Source organism: Onychostoma macrolepis, chromosome 11 (genome assembly GCF_012432095.1).
Source record: "Onychostoma macrolepis isolate SWU-2019 chromosome 11, ASM1243209v1, whole genome shotgun sequence".
NCBI classification, from domain to species: Eukaryota; Metazoa; Chordata; class Actinopteri; order Cypriniformes; family Cyprinidae; genus Onychostoma; species Onychostoma macrolepis.
In genome coordinates this window covers 5240364-5262718 of record NC_081165.1, presented here as the reverse complement: position 1 = coordinate 5262718, position 22355 = coordinate 5240364, and the positions used below count along the sequence as shown (strand labels likewise).

Below are 22355 nucleotides of genomic sequence, written 5' to 3'. Positions count from 1 at the left end.
TTTGTCGCTGAACCCTCTCTTCATTTAAAAGTTACATTCTGCTTATTTGATATAATTTTATAACAATAGAGTGGAGAGTTTTACAATCACCATCTGTTCATTAAATAATCACTGTTAACACAAGTACATTGCAACAACCACACATACACTAGAAATAAAGAAACACTGCCACCTAGAGTAAGAGAATCTGATAGGGTTTATTATCACTATGCTAATTTGCATGGTCTTCAGCCTTCTTGCATAACAATTTTACTGGTTAGTAAACCAGGTGTTTGGACTACATCGGTTAGTTTCTCTATGGAACTGAATGTATGGATCATTAAGCTGATTTTCTAAAAACTTTTCCTTTCAAATTCCATTTGTCCACTCTCATGTATAGACTCGTGTTGTCTTTTTCACATCACAACAAACTAAAGAAAAACATTATCCTGGTGCTTTCAGAAACTCAGTTACTGCTAGTAAAAAAGAAAAAAGAAAAAGTACGTTCTATTTAGGTAGACAGTGTAATATTTACCCCGTGTTTACAACATGAGAAAATTATGGGAAAAGGCATAATGAATGTTAAATCAACTCAAAGCAAAAATCTGCGATGCATCATTTAATTTATTGAGTAAAATCACTACATTTTCAATTTACAACATAGAAATCCCACATAATTAGTGCAAAAAATGAGTTTTCAGACTTTGACAGACACTTTATTGAATTCAAAAGTTCAACAATTTTGTTTGCTTGCCATTTATAACAAAACATGTGAAAGTAACAACATACAGGCTACATGTTGTGGTAATACCCACCCAAGCATTTTAGCATTATTTTGGCTTACCCTCTTCAACAATTGTGTTTCTCACACAAAACGCAGGCGAGACTTTTATAAAAAATCCATGTAAAAGCACTGAATGATGAAGACAGATTATGTGAGCCAGTCGCCAAAAGAGTTCTTCTGCTGAGTTAGTAAAGTCTTGCAGACAGTTCAGTTCTCCGATGCACAGGTAACAGTCCAGTCCAAACATTACTCTCAGGTTCAAGACAGTCCCAGAAGCTAGTGAATATTATTTCTTAAGGAGGCTGTCAATTGCTTTTATCTCATCATTGCTCAGAGGAGAAAGGTTGTATCCTCTGAGTTCAGGCTTACCTGTGCAAGAAACAATTCGAAACAGAAAAGATTAGATGCTCTGATATCTACTAATATTTTATGACAGTAACCGGACACATTTTTGACACTGGCAGCACATTTAGGGTTACACTGACTAGTGGCTGACTTTAGGGGGAAGTCGTGGCCTAATGGTTAGAGAGTCGGACTCGTAATCCAAAGGTTGCGAGTTCGATTTTCGGGCCGGCAGGAATTGTAGGTGGGGGGAGTGAATGAACCCCCAACTGCTCCCCGGGCGCCGCAGCATAAATGGCTGCTCACTGCTCCGGGTGTGTTCACAGTGTGTGTGTTCACTGCTGTGTGTGTGCACGTTGGATGGGTTAAATGCAGAGCACAAACTCCGAGTATGGGTCACCATACTTGGCTGTATGTCACTTCACTTTCACTTAAAGATGAGATTTTACATATGAAAAATTATGAATAAATCAGGCTGGCAAAACAGTTCTACCTTGCAATTCATTGAGACGATTTACTTTAGCTTTGAGTCGTTTGCGGAGGTCAGTTATTTCCTTGTCAAGCTGCTCTTGGTCTGTTGGGAACAATAATGTAACAGCAAGAGGCCAAGTAAACACAGAGACGAGTCTAAATGTATTATTCAGACAAAAATATGGTTGAAGAAGGCACACTCACCTTTAAGGATCATGGATCTGGTACTTTCTTGAGGGAATTTGATGAACATATTTCCAAAACACACCTTCACATTATCTAGATTAGATTGGATTAAACTTTATTGTCATGTGCAAAGTACAAGCACAGAAATATCAAATCTGCATCCATCATGTGTTTTACATAATGTTATGCTGTAAATGCAAAATGTTTTGGTGTTAATGCAAATGGTTTCATGTATAGCCTCCTGGGACCCAGCTATAAAATATAAAATAACACTTAAGGCCAATTTATTATTTATTCTTCTTTTTGCATGTTGGTAATTAGAAATTCACTGCCCAATTTTTAATGTTATCAAGACAATTTCATCACATCACATTTCATCACATTCAGCACAATTGCAGTCCATTTTAAACAGAAATGCACTACAGGTTCCATATATTATATATTTTATTTATTTCATAACAGTCGATTTAACATTAATCAGATACAGGCACTTATTACAAAAATACAAGTAAACATCTTTTATGAATTCAATATTTTCAAGATTCCAGTGTTACAGATAAACCAAATAAATAAACACTGAAATATCAATTATTTTGCCTGTATTGTCTCATCTTCTTCATACGTCCTATACATGACACATATGAATAATATCATATTCATATGTTGACAAAAAAAAAAAAACGATGCACTTGCACATACATACATACAGGATCCCAGGAGGATACATAACCAGTAACCAGATCAGTGAAAATGCCACTGATAAAACAAGGCAGAATATAAATAGAGAAGGTGCGGTGTATTCAAGAACAGCAAAGTGTGCAAAATGGCAGGAAAAACAACAATAAAGCTAAATATTTAAAAAGCCGGACAGTATTCATGAGATCTGCATACACATTTGTACTTGCCGTTTGGAGAATGGTTTCGTAAAGCGCTGAGTGCTTCTCGATTTCTGTTTCTCCGCAAATCCAGATCCACGATCTGTCAACATTTAAGAGGATATTATAAACACTATTTAAGCGAAATGTCTCGTTGTACCTTTGACTGTAATTTACTACTTTTATCATTCAAACATACCTGTTGTTTGTCACTAAGAATATCTTCTGCAGCAACCTCTACCTCAGTCAAATTCTCCAGTATTCGCTGCGCTGTCTCGTCCATGCTTGTGTCTGTGTGTGGTGCGCTGGAAAAACATTCCCGACTGCTCAGGGAAACAAGTTCTGTTCGATTTCAGTTCCGTCTGCCACAACGTAAAGTATCCAATCGTTATATTTAAAGAAAAAAAAAGGAATGTCCACAACACAATACTATACCATGATACATTTAGGTACATTGTTAGGTAGGCCTAATATAATCAGACTATTTTTAGATTACTTTTGGCCTAACTTGTTTAGCACAATGATTTAAATAAAATAATCTTGTACCATGATATAAACATATAAAAAGTAAGAAAATATATTACATTTGTTCTAACTAACAACATGCATTAAACATTACATTAGCCTACATCAAGGTTTCCCAGGTGTTTGTAAAACTGCAGGGGGTTTGTGAGTTTAATGAAAAGCTAATAGTTATTAAATCATAAAAAGTACAATTAAATTAAGTCTTTTTAAAATAACATAAATGAAAATACATTTAGCTACTATATATATATATATATATATATATATATATAGCCTATATATTTAATTTGTTTAGGCCTACCTGCATGTCATGTGACCATTAACCAGAACCGTGAACATGCAAATGTGATCCTTAATTATTAATAGCCTACATTTATTTTAAAATAGGAATTTGGGAGAATCAATAAATTATGATTGATTAATTACTTCTTTTTCTTTCTTTTTTTTTTTTGCTATTGTGTGAATACTACTATAATCATAATCAATAATAAAATTTTAAAAAAGTAACTGTAGCCTAGTCTGATTAGGAGTATTTTAATATGTAATTTAATCTAATTACAAGTACCCTACTTAATTTTGAAATCTGATTAACGTTATGTAATCCAGATTACACTGTAAAAAGTGATAAATTGACTTAACTTAAAAAAATTGAGGAAACCCGTTCCCTTAAAATTTTTAAGTAAATGATAATTAAAAAAATAAGTTAATTGAATTGTCAAGTTCACTTAACTTTTAAAAAAAAAATTATGTACTTAATAATTTTAAGGGAACGGGTTTCCTCAATTTTTTTAAGTTAAGTCAACTTTCACTTTTTACAGTGTACAGGCCTACCCTCTGTATGTTAACATGTTTGATCTTTTGCAGCGTCTCGATCGCGAATAAAACAGCGTTCTAAAAAGCACAACTCAATTCTGACTAGACTTTTAGGTAGTGCATCTCGAGATTTTTTTAATATTATTATTAAATTGTCTTGCGTCTCACGGTTTTAAACACAACAGCGCGTTCTGTGTGAATGGCATTGTTTGTTGTGCATTTCGACAATTTTAACATCACTGACGATGACACCAGTGACCCCCAAAAAAAAATAAATGTAATAATACTTCTCTGTCTCTGATGAGACTACAATTTTTAAATTATAACAATAAATCCCAGAGTCTGGGACCAGAACAGATGGCCAGTCCATCAGCACCAATTTCTCTGAATAGACCTGGAATTTTCTTTACATGGCATTAGACATTTTCCCCAAAGCCAAATATCCTTAAATGTCATCAAACTATTTCATTTCATTTTTATAAATATATTACTTTATATTATTTTATAAATAAAATGATGCATTTTTTGTCTACTTGATATATTTCCCATGACTGAAAAGTTTGGGACTCAAAAGAAGGGACAGCTTTACACCATATTTTGATAGCTTAATTACCCTAAAATACAACATTTAGCATTGTAACTATAGTGGGGCATGTTGTCACAGCAATTATTTGACAAAAACACTGTTTATCTGTGATAACTATCTACATTAAAAAAAACATATTTATTGTATTACACAATGTGTTTATGTCTTTAAAATTTAACCAGTAAAATAATTCTAAATACTCTGAGATTAAATGAAAAGGAATAAATTGACTCTTGTCTAAATGTAATTTCTATGATTAATACATAAAAAATAACTTACAGGCATTTTATTCAACAGACTCTGACAGCAGCTAGTGTTGGTAAGAATTGAATCTGCCCTTCAAACATCTGGAATTACTTTGGATGTGGATATTATAAACATGTCCTAGTAATTCTTCCCTTGTCAAGAGGATTGTAAAGAGCTTTAAAAACATATTTTATTTATGGTCTTCACATTGACCTTATGAATCAGGCATAGAATGAGAAAAATAATATGTTATACGATGTAAGACGGTTGCTTGTGCTCTTTGGGACAGTCAGGTTGAGGGTAATGGTGTACAGACACATGAAGTTTCAGCTCGAGCTTATCATGTGTAACTGTAAACTCTAGTGTGAGTGGTTAACCAGTGCTGCTAACAGTGAAACATCAGTTTACTATTAAATACATCACTGTACCTGAAACATCTGTGTAAGCAAAGGTCCTAAAGGGACCTGAATTTATAAAATTGCAGTCAGACCTGTTGATAGAAGATGCTTGATATATTGCTATTTCAAACAATGAATTAATAAAAGTTGTTTAAACAATTACTAAAAATAAGATTTCAGTAAAAATAAACATGGGGGATAGCATGCATAAAGTCTATACTAAACAACAACTTAAAATAATGCAGGCGTAAACAGGAAAACATTATTTTGTATGGTAAGAATTACCAAATTGAAGAAGAATATGTACATATAATCATCCTAAAACTATTTGGACACTTAAACCACACTGAACAGAATGTCACCACATTAGATGAAAAAAAAATACACCAAGTTGCATTTACAGTATTTTAAAGTAAAGCATATTAAAATCAATAGTTTGTTAGGTTCAGAGACGACCCTCCCTATACGCAGGATACGCAAGCTGGGTAAGGCCCCCGAAACACCAGGGGGCCCCCTTGCTCTCAAAGATGTTTTAATTTTAGTTTAGTTTTTGAATTTGGCCAGCGGTTATGAAAACATGATTTGAAAGCGATTTGAAAGCGTACCGAGAAGAGCCTGAAGTTTTATGAAGCACTTGTGAAACATTCTGTTTGCAAAATGTTAGTGTAACACAACGTTCATAATTAATGCGATGAACTGAATTCATACATTCACTAAAATAATGTTGGGATCAATTGTCTAAATGTTACTGCGATAAATTTCTCAGAAAATATGCCACTTGGTTTGATATTTCTTTATCTAATGCTATGAAATTCATACATTTTAAATGATTTTCAGGCTACTGTGTTGAAGTTACTTTGTGACAAATTCGACATGCTTTCGCCTCCTGTTCACTCGACTAGTCGATGAGTCTTTTGAGCTATGTAACCCATCAGCACAAGATAATTTCGAGTCCTGTTGATTTTTATCAAAGGTCTTCCTTTGTTCACTGCGTCCTCGTGCCCTATAGCCAACCTCCCTCGTACCCACACAGGAATGACTCCTTTGCCCTGGCTTTCTCTTTTTACATCCCCAATACTGGCATTGCTGGCTGTTGTAGCTGTAGAAGAAACTTGGTCAACACTGTATGTGGAACCAACCGGATTGCGAATGTTACCGATGGCCTGCATGCGCCTCAAGTGGCTACTCTCGCTCAAAGGGTCGCTGAGTCTGTGCTCACGAGATCGGTGTCTGGGATCCGGCTGATGAGCCCTGCTCTCACTGCTGCTCCTTTTAGGCAAACCTGAGGCCTGGCCCTTCTTCTCCAGGAGTGGACTCAGCCGTGTGTGGTGGTGGTAGGCATAAGAGCGGCATGGGCCATTCAAGATGGGATATTGATTCTGGCAGTGTGGGCAGGTACAGCTTGACAGCTGAAGGGTAGGAGCACTGGCCAAGGAGGACAGTAACGCCAAAGGGAACGCTCGCTGGCACTGGAGGATGCATTTAGGAGAGCTGAGGCTGAGATGAGAAGATGAATGAGGCAAGTGGCGACCTTTAGGTAATGGGGCGTTGGATTTGCTGCTGTCTTCTTGGACCGTTTGGATCTGATGCCATTCCAATTGCAAAAGCCGGTCCAAGTATCTCTCAAGCTGCCCAACGGGCTTGGGACGAGGAATGCCCTTGCCTTCTGTGTTCAAGTACACAGCTAACTGCTGGAGACTCCAAGAATTGAAAGGAGGTGGTAAGAAATCTGGATAGCTGCCTCTGAACTTGTTGTGCACTCGACAAGAAGGTCTCGAGGGATGAAAGTCAGACGGATCTATGACCTCTGCACGTAGGTTGAGGTCAGGAGGAGAGATTTGAGTGGGAAGCGCAGAGTATCTTTCAGAGTCTGAGAGGTCACTGGCACTGTCCTCTTCTCCATCTTTACTTTGTAGTGTACAGCCCTCGTCTTCGCTTCTGCACTCTGACAAGTCTTCTCTCTGAACTTGTACAGAATGAGGGGTTACACTTGAACTTTTACCCCTGCCACCACTCTCTTTTGCACCATGGCTGTTTTGTCTTTGTTGTCTCTCCTTCTGTCCATTTTTGGAAGTGCCATGATATTTGATCTTAGTGCTGTGTTGCCTTGAGGAACCAAAGGAAAGGGTTTTAAATGTCTTTGAATTTTTTTACAATATCTGGTCACACTTTATTTTGCCACATATTGACAAAAATAACAATGTACTTGGTGTGGCTTTATTTATATATTTATATGAGCTGCTTGTCCTATTATAATAATTAGGCTATAGTAAAATGTAATATGCATAACTTAAACACTGTAAACCCCCAAAAAAGTGTTAACCTTCATCTCAATTAATCATCTATGTGCCAAATTCTTTTCTAACCTGTCTGTGGGGTTCGCTATGATCAACATTTTGTCCAGTCTCGTCCTTCTTAACCTTTGCTGAGACTCCTGTATGCATGAGGAAAACAGCACTCACAAATAACCATCATATGCTCAATTTATACTGGTGTTTACTATCTATTTAATTTAATTATTGTATTCCAATTGTTTTTTTTTTTTATTATTAAGTTCACATATAAACCACTGCTGTTTAGTACTCACAGGTTCAGATGACTGGCTGATGCCATTATTCGTTGGTGGATGCAAAGGTGCTTTTGTGGTTTTCTTGCTTTCAGTGAAAAAGTCAGGTTAGTCAAGATCAGAAACAAAGGCAGCTAAATTTGGTAATTTTTTTTAAAGAAGCTTATCCAAGCTACTTATAATAGATGACCAGGCAGGTAAATAAAACATGACCTTAATTTAATTAAGGTTATTTATTGTTACCTTGGTGCATGTCCCAAAGCTTTAGTTTTTGTTCTATCAGACGAACGAAGCTTATTCTGACTGTTATGCAGAGTGCTCTCCTGTAAAACCGTTCCCATCACTGGCATTTCTCAAAGCAGACTGGAACTATGAACGGATGTATTCTCATATTATATGCACGGAGTCTTTTGATCTGAAGGCATATCCATTTTTTTTCTCGATCATGTAAGGTTTACTCCCACGATCAATCGACTGTCTCGCGCACTGCTCGCTTTAATTCACGGTGCATCAGTACCGTTCTGTCCTAAATAATTCAGCGACGACCGGATCAGCCTGTCTGTAATGAGATGCATCGGTCAAATTAGTCGGTCTGTTCGATTCCGTCTCATGCACTACACTAATCGATATGGTTTAATTGTCTGAAGCTTGTAGCCTAAATGAGGATATTTACGCAGGCGTGTATTCCAGCTGTGTGGATGCTGAAGGGCGCATTGTTGTGTGGGAAATGTAGTCAACAGTGTCATAGGCTTACAGTGAAGCCCACACGATACTGTAAATATGTCTGAGACCCCATGTGCACTGTAAGCAAGCGACGCGTAAAAATACAACCAGAAGCGCGCTATTTAAGACAATTTCGTTGCGTTCTAGTTTGTCGCGGCGTTTATTCGCATCGAGATTGACAGATCTCACTGAAATATTAGCGCTATGCATTGTTTACATGCGGGACGTGAGAATGTCTTATCTCGTGGACGGTGGTCTAATAATAATCGCTGGTGAGATAGTTCAGACTACACCTCCCTTGAGATCAGTAGTTAAATGTCATAGGCGCTCGATCTCCGCGTATTTTATTACAACCACACTGGGTGAAGAGTTCGTAAAGTTGTGTCCTCACACCTTACAGTAAGGTAAGAATGTTGCCAGATGTAGAGATGTACAATTGAACAGTATTGCTCGATTTTCGTGTTAAGATACTGTCAATAAAATGCTTTCTATGTATTTAGCTATCAAAAATGTTACAGGATTTGTTTCCTTTTGCCATTTATGTGTTTTAAGCAGGGATATACCCGTATCAAAATTTCATGTTGCGATTAATTGCTAATGCTTTTATCACGGTATACGGTATCATCGCGATATTGAAATTTAGTTGCAAAAAAGTGTTGTCATAATACAGTATAACAGGTTTAATAACTTTTTATTATAACAAAAATACCTGAACATTTAAATACAATAAAGCAACACAAAAAATAAAGTTAAAAATTTTACACAGATTACAGTGCAAAAGAATTAAAAGACCAATAGGTATATCATCAACTTTAGTTAATGCATTAAAATGATCAATGAGCAAAAGCTACATTTGCTACAGAAGTTATTAATCTTTGTTAAAAATAATACAACTCTTAGTTCGTTAGCTCGGGTTCATTAAAAAATTATAACACAGTTTATAATTATTTTGATTTTAACAACGTGTTATTAAATATTTGAATTACCCAAGATTCATGAATGTCTAGAAGAATTTTTCTTTGGGAGTTTGTTAACTAATTAATTAACTGATGTTAACTAATGAAGCCCTAAAGTGTGACCGAAAAAAAAATAAAGAATCAAAACACTTTCAAATAATATTTAAGGCATTAGTAGTCCAGATTAAAATGTAAAAAAGTTTGAAAATAAATAGCCTGTTAAAGGGGTGGTTTACTGCTTTTTTTCTTTGCTTGATTGCGTTTATGGGGTGCAATATAACATGTCTTCGTGTTTCGTTTGTTAAAAAATGCCTTATTTTTCATATATTTCACCTTTATTGTAAGCCGCTTTCTCCTGTCATTTTAACAACCGGTTGACTTCCTGATTCTCTGAAACCACTCCCTCAGAAACAGGCGAAGGGCTCAGATTGGTTAGTTGGGTGTGTTGTGATTGGCTAAACTGCGTACTGCACATTGTCCGGAAACGTCACGCCCATTACCTTCACGGGCGACAGCTGCATGTGCTCCGGTCAAATGTAAATAATGGTGTCAATATTGCCGTATCAGTTTGAGCCAGAATCAGACCCAGAAAGCGGTAATGAAGAGAGTCAAGCAGAACTTCCGCAAGCACGGCTCTTACAAACGTTTCTGAATGGAAGTTTGCTGTTGTGATTACATATAATTTTTTGAAGTTTGTACACGTTTGTCTTATACACACAAAATAGCATCGAACTAACTGGCCACTATAACCAAACAGCGTTGGCTTGTGTTTACGGTCTTGATCAAATCGGAAAATTACGTCATAAAGTATACATGGAAAATACATTTACAAAATTAGTACATAATTACAAATTCGGGTCCAAAATGTTTGTACGCGTTTGTCATAGACACACGAAATAGCATTTAACTAACCGGCTACTAAAGCCAGCGTTGGCATTTGTTTACGTCCTTGATAAAACTAAAACATTACGTCTGAAATTATACATGCAAATACATTTAAAATGATGAAATCTTACTTACAGGTTGTGGCCCAACAACTGCTGCCTCTGGTTTTAAAGTTGGAACTGCTCCATGTTTTAGTAATAGTTTCTGTTTGAATCCGGCATTGAACTCGTGTAGATTCTGGAAGCTGTCTTCCATAAAATGTGCAGCACAGAGAGCTGAATTAGGATTGTAATTGTCAGGAACATAATCAAACATAAATTTTAACCATTGTTGACGAACTACAGCATTCGTAGGAAGCCCGAACACAAGAGACCTGACAGCTGGGTGAAAATAACACCGTTTCGACGGCATGGCTACAACTCTCCACTATAACTCTTCCTCTTCGACAAAGCCGCAGAACATGGCCTTGCCCCCTCTTTTGCATGTTCCGAAGGGAGGGGTTGATGCAAATTTATGGGTTTTTTACGTATGCAACCCGGGAAGTATCTCGTTGTAGTCCCATATGAGTCGTTTTTGTAGGCATTAAACTTCCTGATTTTTAAAAGACGATATCTCCGCTTACCTTGAACTTTTAGCGCAACAACTTTGCAGATACTGTTCATGCACCAACAGCAACATTACACACTATTTAAAATGAAAAAAGTGAAATCACAGTAAACCACCCCTTTAAGTCTAAATATTGAAGTATTTGGCACTGTGATGGACACCATTGTGAATACACAAATCTGAATGGTTATTTAAATCATTTAAATACATTTCAGAAACAGAAAGTAGGGCAGCTGCTTTGTTTAGGGGGTTTCCGAGGTAACACTGCATCTGCTGTTCAGCGCCATATGCTGTCAGAGAGTGAATGTACACTTTCTTCCAGAGCGTCTCTCACGCGTTCTGCCATGTGCCTCATACTTGTTTACATCAGAGTGCACATGCGTCTTTGAGCAGCTTACAGCAGTGTTGTGCATTGTGGCCAGTTAATGGGAAAAGTATTCTTAAAATGCATTCAAAATTCTGAATAATTATTAATAAAATAATTTTTAAATAATTTCGGTATTTTGAAGTGCCCACGATAACAATACCGTGCATATTCGCGATATATCGCATTACCGAAAACCGCACATGTCTAGTTTTAAGCGGTAGAATATACTGAAGAAACAATGGAAAATAATGAAGAAATTAATAGGCTAGTGAACACGAACATTTTAAAATGTCTGAATGTCTTTTCCTTAACAGCAAATCATTTCACAAATAAAGAAGTTTTTTAAAAACAGTTCTAAATTCAGTGACACTTTATGGTTCTCAAACAGTGGTCCGTAATTTGTCAAATGTCTCTGGCAAAAGAGCAAAAAGATGCTACTTGGCAAATACACTCGCGTATTTTCAATTGTGACTTGAGTGAAATTACATTACTTTTTGTGTTGGCAAGTTTTTCTCCTTTTGCTAACAGAAAGCGCAGAGAGAATGGAATCCCTTCCGCGTGGATCAGGACCTGTCTTGGAGTTCACAAGTGGTTTTAGTCAAGTATCTAGACCCGTCAAGACCTTTCATCTTGGAGACATCTTCAACCCCAAACCTACCCCACAAAGGACCCCTGTGGCAATACGGCCACCCAGCCCAAAACCAGGTCCTCCCCAGGAGCCCGTCATCCGGCGTAGACAGTCGTGCGAGCCAGAGCCAAAACCCATCATGAGGAGACGGGCTAAATCCCTCTCGTCCTCCAGAGAAGAGCACACCCGCAGGAACATGCAGGTCCGCTTTGTAGATTCATTAGGATTGGAACTGGAAGATGTGAAGTTCTTCAAGGCCAGTGAGGACCCAATGGTGCCGGTCCACGTCATCACTAGACTGCTGGCAAGCTCTGAGCTGGCCTCCAGGAAAAAGCTGGAGCTCTCTCTACCTTACTTCCAGCCATCCTTCCCTGACAATATGCGTGCCGAGGCTGGTTTCCTCGAGCGCTTGTGTAGGCAGCGAGTTTGTCTGGAGCAGGTGTTTTGCTCCGAGCTGGGAATTATCGGAACTGTGCAAGTGCTGAACTTGGCCTATGAGAAAGAGGTTATGGTACGATACTCGTTTACAGACTGGAAGAGCAGCGCGGAGAGTAAAACGAGCTGGATCTCCAGCGTCCACAGAGATGGGCCAAATCCAGAGTCGGACGTGTTTCGTTTTCACCTGCCTGTACCGCCGTTTATCCTGCAACCAGGTGCCATGCTACAGTTTGCCATCTGCTACCGGGTCAGAGGATTTGAGTACTGGGACAACAATGGTGGATGTAATTATAAACTGACCTGCCAGACGTACAAATTGACAATCCCCATGGAGTGTGAAGATAGCCTGGTGCATTTCATTTGACTCTCCACTAGCCATGTACCACTAGCGTAGCCAGAAATGTTTAAGTGGGTGGGCCTACATAAAACTGGGTGGGCCAAGTGTGTAACTTATGAAAACTGCATGTCAAATTGCCAACAAAAAATACAGCACCAAGGTTCATTACACAGTACTTCTAAAGCAAGCATTAACATTAGTAATTTGTTATGTTAATGTTCATTTCAAAATGTACTAATAGGACATTATTAAAATTAAAAGTTGTATCAAGTTAACAAGTTGTTAACGTTTGCCTGAGCTAAGGTTAACAAAGATAAATAAACACGGTAACAAATGTCTTGCTAATCTTAGTTAATGCATTAACTAACATTAACAAAAGGAAGTTTATTGTAAAGCATTACCTCAGTGTGAAACAACGGGGCTTCACTGATGATTTAATCAAACGTCTCTGTCAGTTCACGCACATCGAGGACCGCAGAAATGTGCGCAGCTGCAAATTATGCAGTTTGTTGTGGCGACCAGGATCTAGCACAATGTTTATGTGTTTCTTTCCACAAAGGACGCATCTGTTTAGAAGATCAAACACTGTACCTATGCTAATATGATGCTTCAAACACACTTGGTTCAGAAGTTTCCGATCGATAAATCCATCACCCTCAGGTGGTCTGTCGGGTTTCATCTGTAGACAGTCCGGATTTATTGCTAAGACTTTTACTTTTTAAAGAATCGATCTGATTTATGTTTGCTTCACTAGGCTATTTTCAAATTTAACTTCACAAACGCGTGCATTTTACTATTATATCCGTCGTAAACATAACATGGTGGGTGGGACTAACAGAAACGGACGAATCATCATTTTGACAAGTGTGAAGAGGGAAAACTAAGAAACGACCTGTAACTGACCATGAAAACAAGCTTTTAATATTTTTAATAAATATATAAAGTAACAGTGAAATAAGACGTTTATTATTATAGTTTAATAAATTACATCCATTTGGAAAATTACCAACTTCTTATTGGGTGGGCCACAGATGAAAGTGGGTGGGCCCAGGCCCACCCGTAGCTACGCTACTGCCATGTACAGTGCTGTGAAAAAGTGTTTGCCCCCATTCTGATTTTGTCTGTTCTTGTGTATATTTCATACTAAACCTGAGTAAATACAGCTTTTATTGATTTATTTTTAATGAAGCTATCCAACACCTATCATCCATTTGAAAAAGAAATTGCCCCCTTAAACCTAAAATCTGGTTGTGCCAACGCTTCAGATTACTGGAGATCCGTCTTTCAAAGCACTGTGGTGGGATTTTGGCCCACCACACAGTGTGGCCCCATTGGAGGGTTTTCAAACATGAACTGCCTGTTTAAGGTTCTGCCACAGTATCTGAATTGGGCTCAAGTCAGGACTAGCCCACTCTAAAACTCAGCACTGTATTTCACAGCACTGTATATATAAAGAGCCTTTATAATCATGTGTTTATCCCAAGCATAGAGCACAAGTATATTAATATGTCATACTAATGGAATTTATCGATTTAAAAAAATGGCTTTACTTTCAGGACTGGCTACCACCCAAGAACAATTAGAATGCAATACTTCATCAGTTCAGTATTATTAGTGCTGTAGGAGACTTTCATCTTTAAGTGTCTGTGCAAAAATAGAACAGACTTCGTGCGCATTCTTTCTTCTTTAGAACTCAAAGCTGTAAGGATATTGCACATTATAGTGCTATTTTAATCATTCACGGTGCGGTCATGCCTACAGCTATGCAGTGCAGTCTTAACATCTCTTTCAGAGTAGGTCTTGTGCTTAAAAGTCTTTCTCTAAATGTGTGATGGATTTTCTTGCATCAGTTCTATGCTGGAAAACATTTAGAATAATTTGCTGAGGTTTTATACATTTTTCCAGTTGTGCCTTGTTAACATCTTATCCAGGAGTGCCATGTGGAATTGGACTATTTAAAAAATTATTAGTTCTCTAATGCACAAGCAGACTTTGCAACTTGCTAGCATTTATCCTAATCATTTATTTTCAATTCAATTTGTATTGATACTCAATAAATGAAGCAAAACAAGGTTATTTATACTCTTGATGTTTGCTTATTCACAGGAGAATAAATATGAGTCATACTTTTCTTATTCCCTTGCATTAGCACTCTTCCTGACCTTTCCCCGTCAGAGATTTCTCCAGGCTGACCTCCTGCTAATGGCATCTGAGGAAGGCAATCAATGTGCTTCTGACTCAGTCCAGCTGTAAGGGCACATGATAGAAATTTGAGGTCAGGTCTAAAAATATCATTATCTTTAAACCAAAAACAAAACTACTATAAGCATGCCTTCACCTTTGACACACAGCCCGACAGTTGCAGTGCATTTCTGAGATTATTCAGCCTGGCTGCCTTTACTATTGCTATAACTACACAAAAGTATGCAGAGCAATACCATCATTACTAGAATTACTGTCCTCTTTTTTAATGACATGTTTGTGAAATTTCTAATTTGTTAAGACTATTCTATTTTTCTTTCTTTCTTTCTTTCTTTCATTGTATAACAAATTAACAATAGATAATTGTGATTTTTTACTATTTGTTGATAGTAACAGAACGCATCTGCGATTTTAAATAATACTGTGACCAAACACTAGATGGTGCTGTGAATCTTGAGGTGGAAATTTGAGAAGAAGAAAAAAAGGACGATCAAAACAGACTGATCTGAAATACTCACTGTGTATACATGCTTAGAAAATTGAGTCTTGGCCCTACATTAAGTATCATAAAACTGTTTGTACCCCTTTTCTTGCTTAGTTTAATTGGCTTACGTTTTATCCAAACATCGATGTTGCACAATGTGCGATAGTATATTCATAATCACTGCATACTATAGGCAGTTTCTTTTACTGTATCTACATGACAAAGTGTGGCAATATTTGTTAGCTAATGTGTGTGGGATAAACTAATCTTGGTTTGTTCCTTGTTTATATCCTATTGCACATTTTCTGACAAGAATTTCTTACAACATGGGGAATAAAATCCCTCAATTTAGTGTTTTTCTCTGCCTTGTGTCATGTTGTTTCATACAGAAATGAATCAAGACGTTATTGCACATGACACATTTTCTGATATTTACCTCAGACCTGGAGTTTGCGTACAAAGAAATGTAATGACTAGACCATAGCAGCTCTGTTTGTGTTTCACTGGCCTCACAGAGAAATATTAACCGGGTGCTTTAGTGGCTCAGGCATCCGTTTCTTCCGATGAAAGGAGACTGACCCAGTTAAGGAGCTAATCTCTTATGCATGAGCTTTAAATGCCTTCATTAATATTAATCATTAGGGCTGTCGTGTAAATAACTAGATTGTAAGTGCAATAGCCATATAAAAGAGGAGATCAGATGCAGATCTTGTTATATTTATGAGAGCTATTTTAAACCGGATTACAGTTTGTGGTTTTGTCATTAACTTAAAGACGTGGTCAGGTTGTGGCAAGCCCTCGGTCATTACATCCCCAAGCTCTTTGCGTTTTCACAAATGTCAGTCACTCCTCACACCATTCCTGCTGTGAATAATGTAATCAACATGCTGGATGTACACTGTTCTGCTGCCAGGCCTGTGGAGCTGATGCAAATACAGCTCCTCTGAGAATAGATAAAATACACATCTGATGCTCTTACATAAGCAGTGCTGATCTGACACAAAGGTGGCTTTGTCATTTATATACAAATGTTATAACACCAGTGCAGAGTCTGTGCATGACAATACAGACGTGTGGTCGATTTTTACTGCAGAGGCCTGACCTGTGAAGTACACAATAGTAATAATGTGATGTATGTGCATGAATTTCAAGATGTCTTAATATGAACCATACAGAATGAGTCATTTTTGGGAGTGGTAAGTCTTAAGGTCTAGAAATTGCCACTGTGTTAAATTACACATTTCACATTGCACAGGAAAATTGCACTGAACAGTGTTTGCGTGTCTAAGTGTGCCGTTGGCACTAATCTGCCTTCACCACAGAGAGCGATGAATGCCATGCTGGAAATGTTACAATGCACTTCATGTTATTTTAAAGCAGTCATGTTCTCCTTGTGAGATGTCTGGGACATCATACTAAAAAGCTCAATTAGAAGGAGAAAACCCCCAGCTACTTAAAAGTGAATTATTTTCTATTAGTCATTAAAGGTGTTTTGGAAAATCATGCACAAAATGTTCCTATTATCTGACATTATCAGTGAGCAAGGTGTCTTGAGAAACACACCTGTCTCTGTTCCAGCCCCAACAAAATAGAAAAAGAAAAAAAAATGTTTAAAGGAGCTGCCTTTCTCATCTTCTTTTTTTTTTAAGAGAGATATTTTATAAAATGAGCCAATCAGAAACACTCTGTGAGCCGGTCTGATCTGATCGGTTTTGTGGGACACCATGCAGACTCTTGATTACTTTTTAAACATATTTTGAATATATAGCTTTTATTGACTACAGTCCCACAATAACTTTTTTTTATACTCACAGGTTGAAAGGTATTAACTCTATTTCTATTCAAATTCATCAGGAGAATAAAATTAGGCATGAATGAAACTTGTAAATTGTTGTTGACTTATAACAAAAATATATAACCTATAATGAAATGAATGTGGACTACAAAGGTGCTTTGCCATTGGAAGAAACTGATGAGAAATGTTTGATTTCATTTTAAAGGGATAGTTCATCCAAAAATGATCAATCTGTCATTGTTTACTCACCCTCTAGTTGTTCTTTAATCTGCTGAACATGAAAGATATTCTGAAGAATGTTGGTAATCAGTAGCCATATATGAAAAAAATACTACAGAAGTCAAAGTCGCTCCCATCATGTGGTCCTCATTCTCCTTTCCGAAGCTCTACTCAAATGGGGACTGAACCCATGACTAGTTGTTTCTAGTGCCATGCTCTGCTTTTTGAGCTACAAAAATGTTTTAGCGATTTGACTTTCTTATTGGTTCATATAGATTTAATGTGTGGGAGAAGCATTTAACCATTGCTGTAGCTTCTCATCAGATGTAAATATTTTCTAAAACCCTTTATTAATTCATTTCAGACTCTTGTTTGCGATCTTCACGTCTTCTTTTCCATTAACCTCAAAGGGACACTGTGGCGGTGTTGTAAGGTGATTAGTCCGCTCTCTCCATCAACCGACACCACTGACCTGCTTTCTGCTGGCCCGCTTACAGCGGCTACTCTGTCATGACGGAAAAGCTGCGACTTCTTAAAATATAAGCTTACATTCACTCGGCCAAACATTTAATCCGTGTTTATTCGCAAAAGAGAAACGAATGTAAAACTAAAGCCAGATCTTCCCTCCTCATAGCTCTGTGATGTGTGTGTGTCACTGGAAATAATGGAAATAGTGAGACCTCCTGAGCGCTTATGTAATACTACTATATCTAGAAACTGAATCTGGCATACACAAATCAAGAGATCGATTAGACAAACGAGCACAAGAGATGAGGATTGTCAGTAAAGTTGGTCCATGAGAGTTGAAAGAGAAATGTAGTGTGTGAACCCAAATATGAGCACGTTTCGGCTAAATCGATTCCTCATCCATCCATCCATCCATTCATTCATTCAGAAAAGAAGACAGACATTGTCGTTTGTTAAAAATCCAAAGCTTGTACTGTACAGACAATAAATAGTCCTTGCAAAGGTAAGACATGATCTCCGTTCCTCATACTAACATCTATACAGCTGATATGAAACTCAAGTTTTAGTAGGAGCCCAGAAACGTTTGGGGTGTCACTAGAGCACCAACACTGGTGTGGGAAAAAGGTTCGAAAAATTCACATGCTTGACCCCATTCCCCCCCACCCGTCCCCCCATTGGCATCAAAAGGCGACCGTTTAAAACGGTCCATTACAAAAAAACGAAAAAGTCAAATGTCTTTTTTTTTTTTTTTTTCAAACAGTCTTCCACCGTCCCACCAGAGTCCCCTGAAAAAGAATAAAGGTTCAGTAATCTACAGACTTGCAGCTGGACTGAGTGGAGTTTGGAGGGTTTTGGCTTCTTCAGGCTGAAGCTCCAGAGACATAGCCTCCAAGGTTCACTAGCGCCCAAATATCAGGCCCTCCATGGAGCAGCCATGGACAGCCTCCTGAGGTCTTTGACTTCACAGAGATACCGTTAGCATATTCTTCACGGAAGAAACCTTGCTATGGTCGATGGAACCTGCAACGCAAAGGGAGAAAACACCTGTAAGACACCCCAAAAGCCGACTATCATCCATCAAATGTGTATTAATAGAAGAGCGGTGTGTGTGTGTGTGTGTGTGTGTGTGTGTGTGTTCCAGACAGAGCTCTGCTCAGCAGGACGATCTAGCACAACCCGAACAGGACTGGGACCTTGTTCAGCTATTTGTGTCCACAGAAATGAGGTCTAACGTAAAACAAACGTAAGCTAAATGTGAGCAAGCATTTGTTATACATGTCGGCAAGTGCATAATAATGCTTATTCTGCAAATTCTGCACTTTCAGGACAGTGCAGATACGGCTATATTTAGAACAGCCTCCCGTGTTGATCTACTGTATGTGTCCTGCACCTTTAACTGTTATGCAAGCGACTGTGTGAGAAGTGATCTATCGTAGATGCGATGACTTTTTGTGGTGAATGGTGACGCAAACGTGGAACAATATATAGAAATAGGCCATGTATATATATACACAAGGAAGAAATGGAAACACACACTGACCTTGTCAGGTGTTTGCTTGACGCATGAACCTCCATTTCGTTGCTCTTGAACTCGTTCAGCTCTTTGCGTATCGCCGCCTGCGAGGCGAAAACAACAACAATGAGCTCCTGATAAACAGTCACTGGACAACAGACACGCTCTTGCAGCAGGTCACTGGAAAGAAGATCACCTGCTTTCTTCCTGATGTTTTATAAATGATCTGTTCTGGTTTTGTTGACTTGTTGACACAAACTGGTCATGATAAGGCACACGCAGAATGTTAATGCACACCATCCACATCCTCTGGACCTTGTGTGTTTATTTATTATAGAACAAATATTAAGATTTTAGGAAGAAGTCTTTTTTCTTTTGCTCCCTAAGGCTGCATTTATTTGATCAAAAACACAGTCAAATCTGTAATGCTGTGAAATATTAGTTTTCTAATTGGTTTTAATTGGTTTTCTGTGTGCAAATATGTTTTTTGTAATTTATTGCTGTGATCAAAGTTGAAATTTGAGCATCATTACTTCAGAAATCATTCTAATATGCTGATTTTCTGCTTAGGATTAATATCGATGTTGAAAAAAGTTGTGATGACAATATTTTTTGGAAACCGTAACACTTTTTTCTTTTTCTTTTTTTCAGGATTCCTTGATGAATAGAAAGTTCAGCATTTATTTGAAATAGAAATCTTTAGTAACAATACAAATGTCTTTAATGTCACTTTCAATCAGTTTAATACATCCTTGCTGAATAAAAGTGCTGTTTGGTTGTAATGCTGTTTGGACTTGCACAATTTGTATAAAATGCCAAATAAGCACAGAAAATGTGAACTCCGCAGACCATCTGGGGATAGTTTTAAAAATATTTTTTATTTCTTTCTCATTTTATTAATGCATTTTATATAACAGAATCATGTCATGATATTTTAGATGAATCAAAAATGTATTATTTTTTTGTAATCAAATGCATCTCTATTATCTCAATGTATCAGTGTGTGGTGGCCTGTAGGGGGCGCGTGTGAGTTTCTAATGCACACCTTATCTGCAGCAGATAGTCTCGTCCAGGGCTTGTCTGCTCTCCTGTCGTAATCCTGAGCTTTGGCCACTTCCACATAGTCACTGAAACGGATCAGAATCTTTCTGTCCCGCAGCTCGTCAACGGTGGGCCGCTGATTCAGCTGGAAAGACAAGACAAAGAGAACAGCTGCATCAAGGGAAAAAAAAAAACAGACTGTTCCTACTTAAATTCTGTAAAGGATGAGATGAGTTTCAAGTAATTGTAATGCTCATAAAAGACACAGACTATAGTCAAAAAAAATGATGGGTTATTTCAACCCAGTTTTGGGTCAATTATGGACTAACCCAGCTGTTTTTACATTCAATTTTTTCCCCAGAGGTTGGGTTAGGACATACTTGACCCAAAGATGGGTTGAAACAACCCAGCATTTTTAAGAGTGCATAGTTAGGCTCATGATCCAACTACTTGACAAAATAACAGATTGTTCTGATTCAGGTCATCTTGTTATCATTTATAAATACGTTTATTTCTTGCCCATTGGTGTCTGTTATTTCTGTTGCTGCAGTAAACCGTTACCATGCGTTACAATGATTTGACCACATTTAAGGATATTAATGTCAAGAACACTCTTTCGACTTGCTCCTTCAATATTACATGAATCAATGCTTTGCCATTAACAGTCGAGATTGTTCTCTTAGGATTATTATCGGTTGTTTAACTGATGACAGGGAGTTTTTGACAGGGCTTTTGAATGACTGTGAATGACTGGTATTACAGCAGTAACAGTGTCTTTCCTCAGACAGCAGTGAATACTGCAGGCTAAGCAAGACAAATGACATTTGTGACTCGATCAGTGAGATGTTTTTGTCAGGACCCACATACCTTTCTGTTTAGCCTTTGCTTGATTTCCCTTCTCTCCTCTTGCTCTGTCTGGTCATTCCTCTCTGCAAATCCACCCAAAACAATCACAGATGAGAAAAAGCACACACAGTCCGCAGAGGTACAGATTAACTTTGAAGTTTTTCATCCAGCACACTACACGAAGATCACGCTTACACTCCACAGCACTTACACTCATGCACTACTGCTGGAATATCTAGCAAGTCCGTTTTCCTCTTGATTCAAATGTCAAATTATTCAATACTGCATTTTTAATTCAAATAAACCAATATGCTTATAATGTTTTAATAAAATCTCTCATGGCTTGGTTTCATGTCTAGTTTGTGTTAAAATCAGATCTCTTGAACATCTGTGTCCGCAGCTGTCCTGAAGACCCTCGTGCCCCTGCGCTTAACACCAGAGCGCCAGATTACTGCATTTCTTTAATAGGCTTTATCCTTTCACAGAACAGGATAACATTGTTCTCTAACATTTCCCTCTGTCAAATACGTGGATTATCTGAATCTGTGCTGCGAAGGACTTAGCGTGGGAAAATACGGGACGCACGTGTCTATCTAGTATGATTAAACTACGATAAACGCATTTAATGTTCTGTCACTTCAGGACTCTCTCCTTGTTGCTTGTCATTGCTTGTCTCAAATCCCAGTTCATAGAGAGTGAGTGTCTGGAGCATGTGCACGCAGACAGGCAGGAGAGATCAGCCAAAGTCAGCAGACAGCTGCTCAGAGTCAGACACAGGTGCCGCGGCCCAAGATAGAGGCCTCGCCTAAATCAACAAGCCCCATCAACAAGTGTGCTGGGACACATGCAAGAAGTACACTACCCTTAGAACTAAAATTCCATTTACACTAATGAAGAAAAGCCTAAACACAAAAACGTTTTTTCTTGTAAATTATTTAAATCATGTGAAAATCATCCACAAAGAATTACACCATTACAGAGCAATTAAATCGAACAGCGAAATTACTCTGTTTCACTCAGACCGTGATCATGTGCAGACCTGTGTAATCTCTGCCACTCCGTCTCGCCCTCTCAAT

General features: G+C 37.8%; 4 protein-coding genes across 10 annotated transcripts in view; 1 reads left to right on the top strand and 3 right to left on the bottom strand.

Annotated features, from left to right (window-relative positions):
• Window positions 1-673: 673 nt before the first annotated feature.
• pdrg1 (p53 and DNA-damage regulated 1) lies at window positions 674-3223 on the bottom strand. Its single transcript, XM_058791596.1, has 5 exons — window positions 2837-3223; window positions 2668-2740; window positions 1781-1855; window positions 1599-1679; window positions 674-1132 (listed from the first exon to the last, which is right to left on the bottom strand). Exons 1-5 carry the CDS (start codon window positions 2918-2920, stop codon window positions 1050-1052), a joined length of 396 nt encoding a protein of 131 aa, XP_058647579.1. The 5' UTR covers window positions 2921-3223; the 3' UTR covers window positions 674-1049.
• Window positions 3224-4009: 786 nt separating this feature from the next.
• On the bottom strand, window positions 4010-8446 carry fam217bb (family with sequence similarity 217 member Bb). 4 transcript variants are annotated; one of them, XM_058791892.1, is made up of 4 exons: window positions 8015-8446; window positions 7793-7859; window positions 7572-7639; window positions 4010-7311 (listed from the first exon to the last, which is right to left on the bottom strand). In XM_058791892.1, exons 1-4 carry the CDS (start codon window positions 8119-8121, stop codon window positions 6096-6098), a joined length of 1458 nt encoding a protein of 485 aa, XP_058647875.1. In that variant the 5' UTR covers window positions 8122-8446; the 3' UTR covers window positions 4010-6095. The 4 variants fall into 4 exon arrangements, with proteins under 4 accessions (XP_058647875.1, XP_058647878.1, XP_058647877.1 ...); XM_058791895.1 differs by having other exon boundaries at window positions 7793-7855; window positions 8015-8441; XM_058791894.1 differs by lacking the exon at window positions 7572-7639 and having other exon boundaries at window positions 8015-8444.
• Window positions 8447-8749: 303 nt separating this feature from the next.
• Window positions 8750-18630, top strand: ppp1r3db (protein phosphatase 1, regulatory subunit 3Db). 3 transcript variants are annotated; one of them, XM_058791898.1, is made up of 2 exons: window positions 8750-8898; window positions 11837-18630. In XM_058791898.1, the coding sequence occupies exon 2, from the start codon at window positions 11851-11853 to the stop codon at window positions 12736-12738; it is 888 nt and encodes a 295-aa protein (XP_058647881.1). In that variant the 5' UTR covers window positions 8750-8898; window positions 11837-11850; the 3' UTR covers window positions 12739-18630. The 3 variants fall into 3 exon arrangements, with proteins under 3 accessions (XP_058647881.1, XP_058647882.1, XP_058647883.1); XM_058791899.1 differs by having other exon boundaries at window positions 8755-8898; window positions 11816-18630; XM_058791900.1 differs by having other exon boundaries at window positions 8797-8893.
• A 133-nt stretch (window positions 18631-18763) lies between these two features.
• Window positions 18764-22355, bottom strand: part of phactr3b (phosphatase and actin regulator 3b) — a 61057-nt gene continuing 57465 nt past the window's right edge. For both annotated transcript variants that reach the window (XM_058791891.1, XM_058791890.1), the window contains 4 exons: window positions 21301-21362; window positions 20438-20578; window positions 19420-19496; window positions 18764-18899 (listed from right to left, as the gene is read on the bottom strand). In XM_058791891.1, coding sequence (XP_058647874.1) covers window positions 18884-18899; window positions 19420-19496; window positions 20438-20578; window positions 21301-21362 — 296 coding nt within the window. In that variant the 3' untranslated portion in view covers window positions 18764-18883. The remainder of the gene's footprint in view (window positions 18900-19419; window positions 19497-20437; window positions 20579-21300; window positions 21363-22355) is intronic.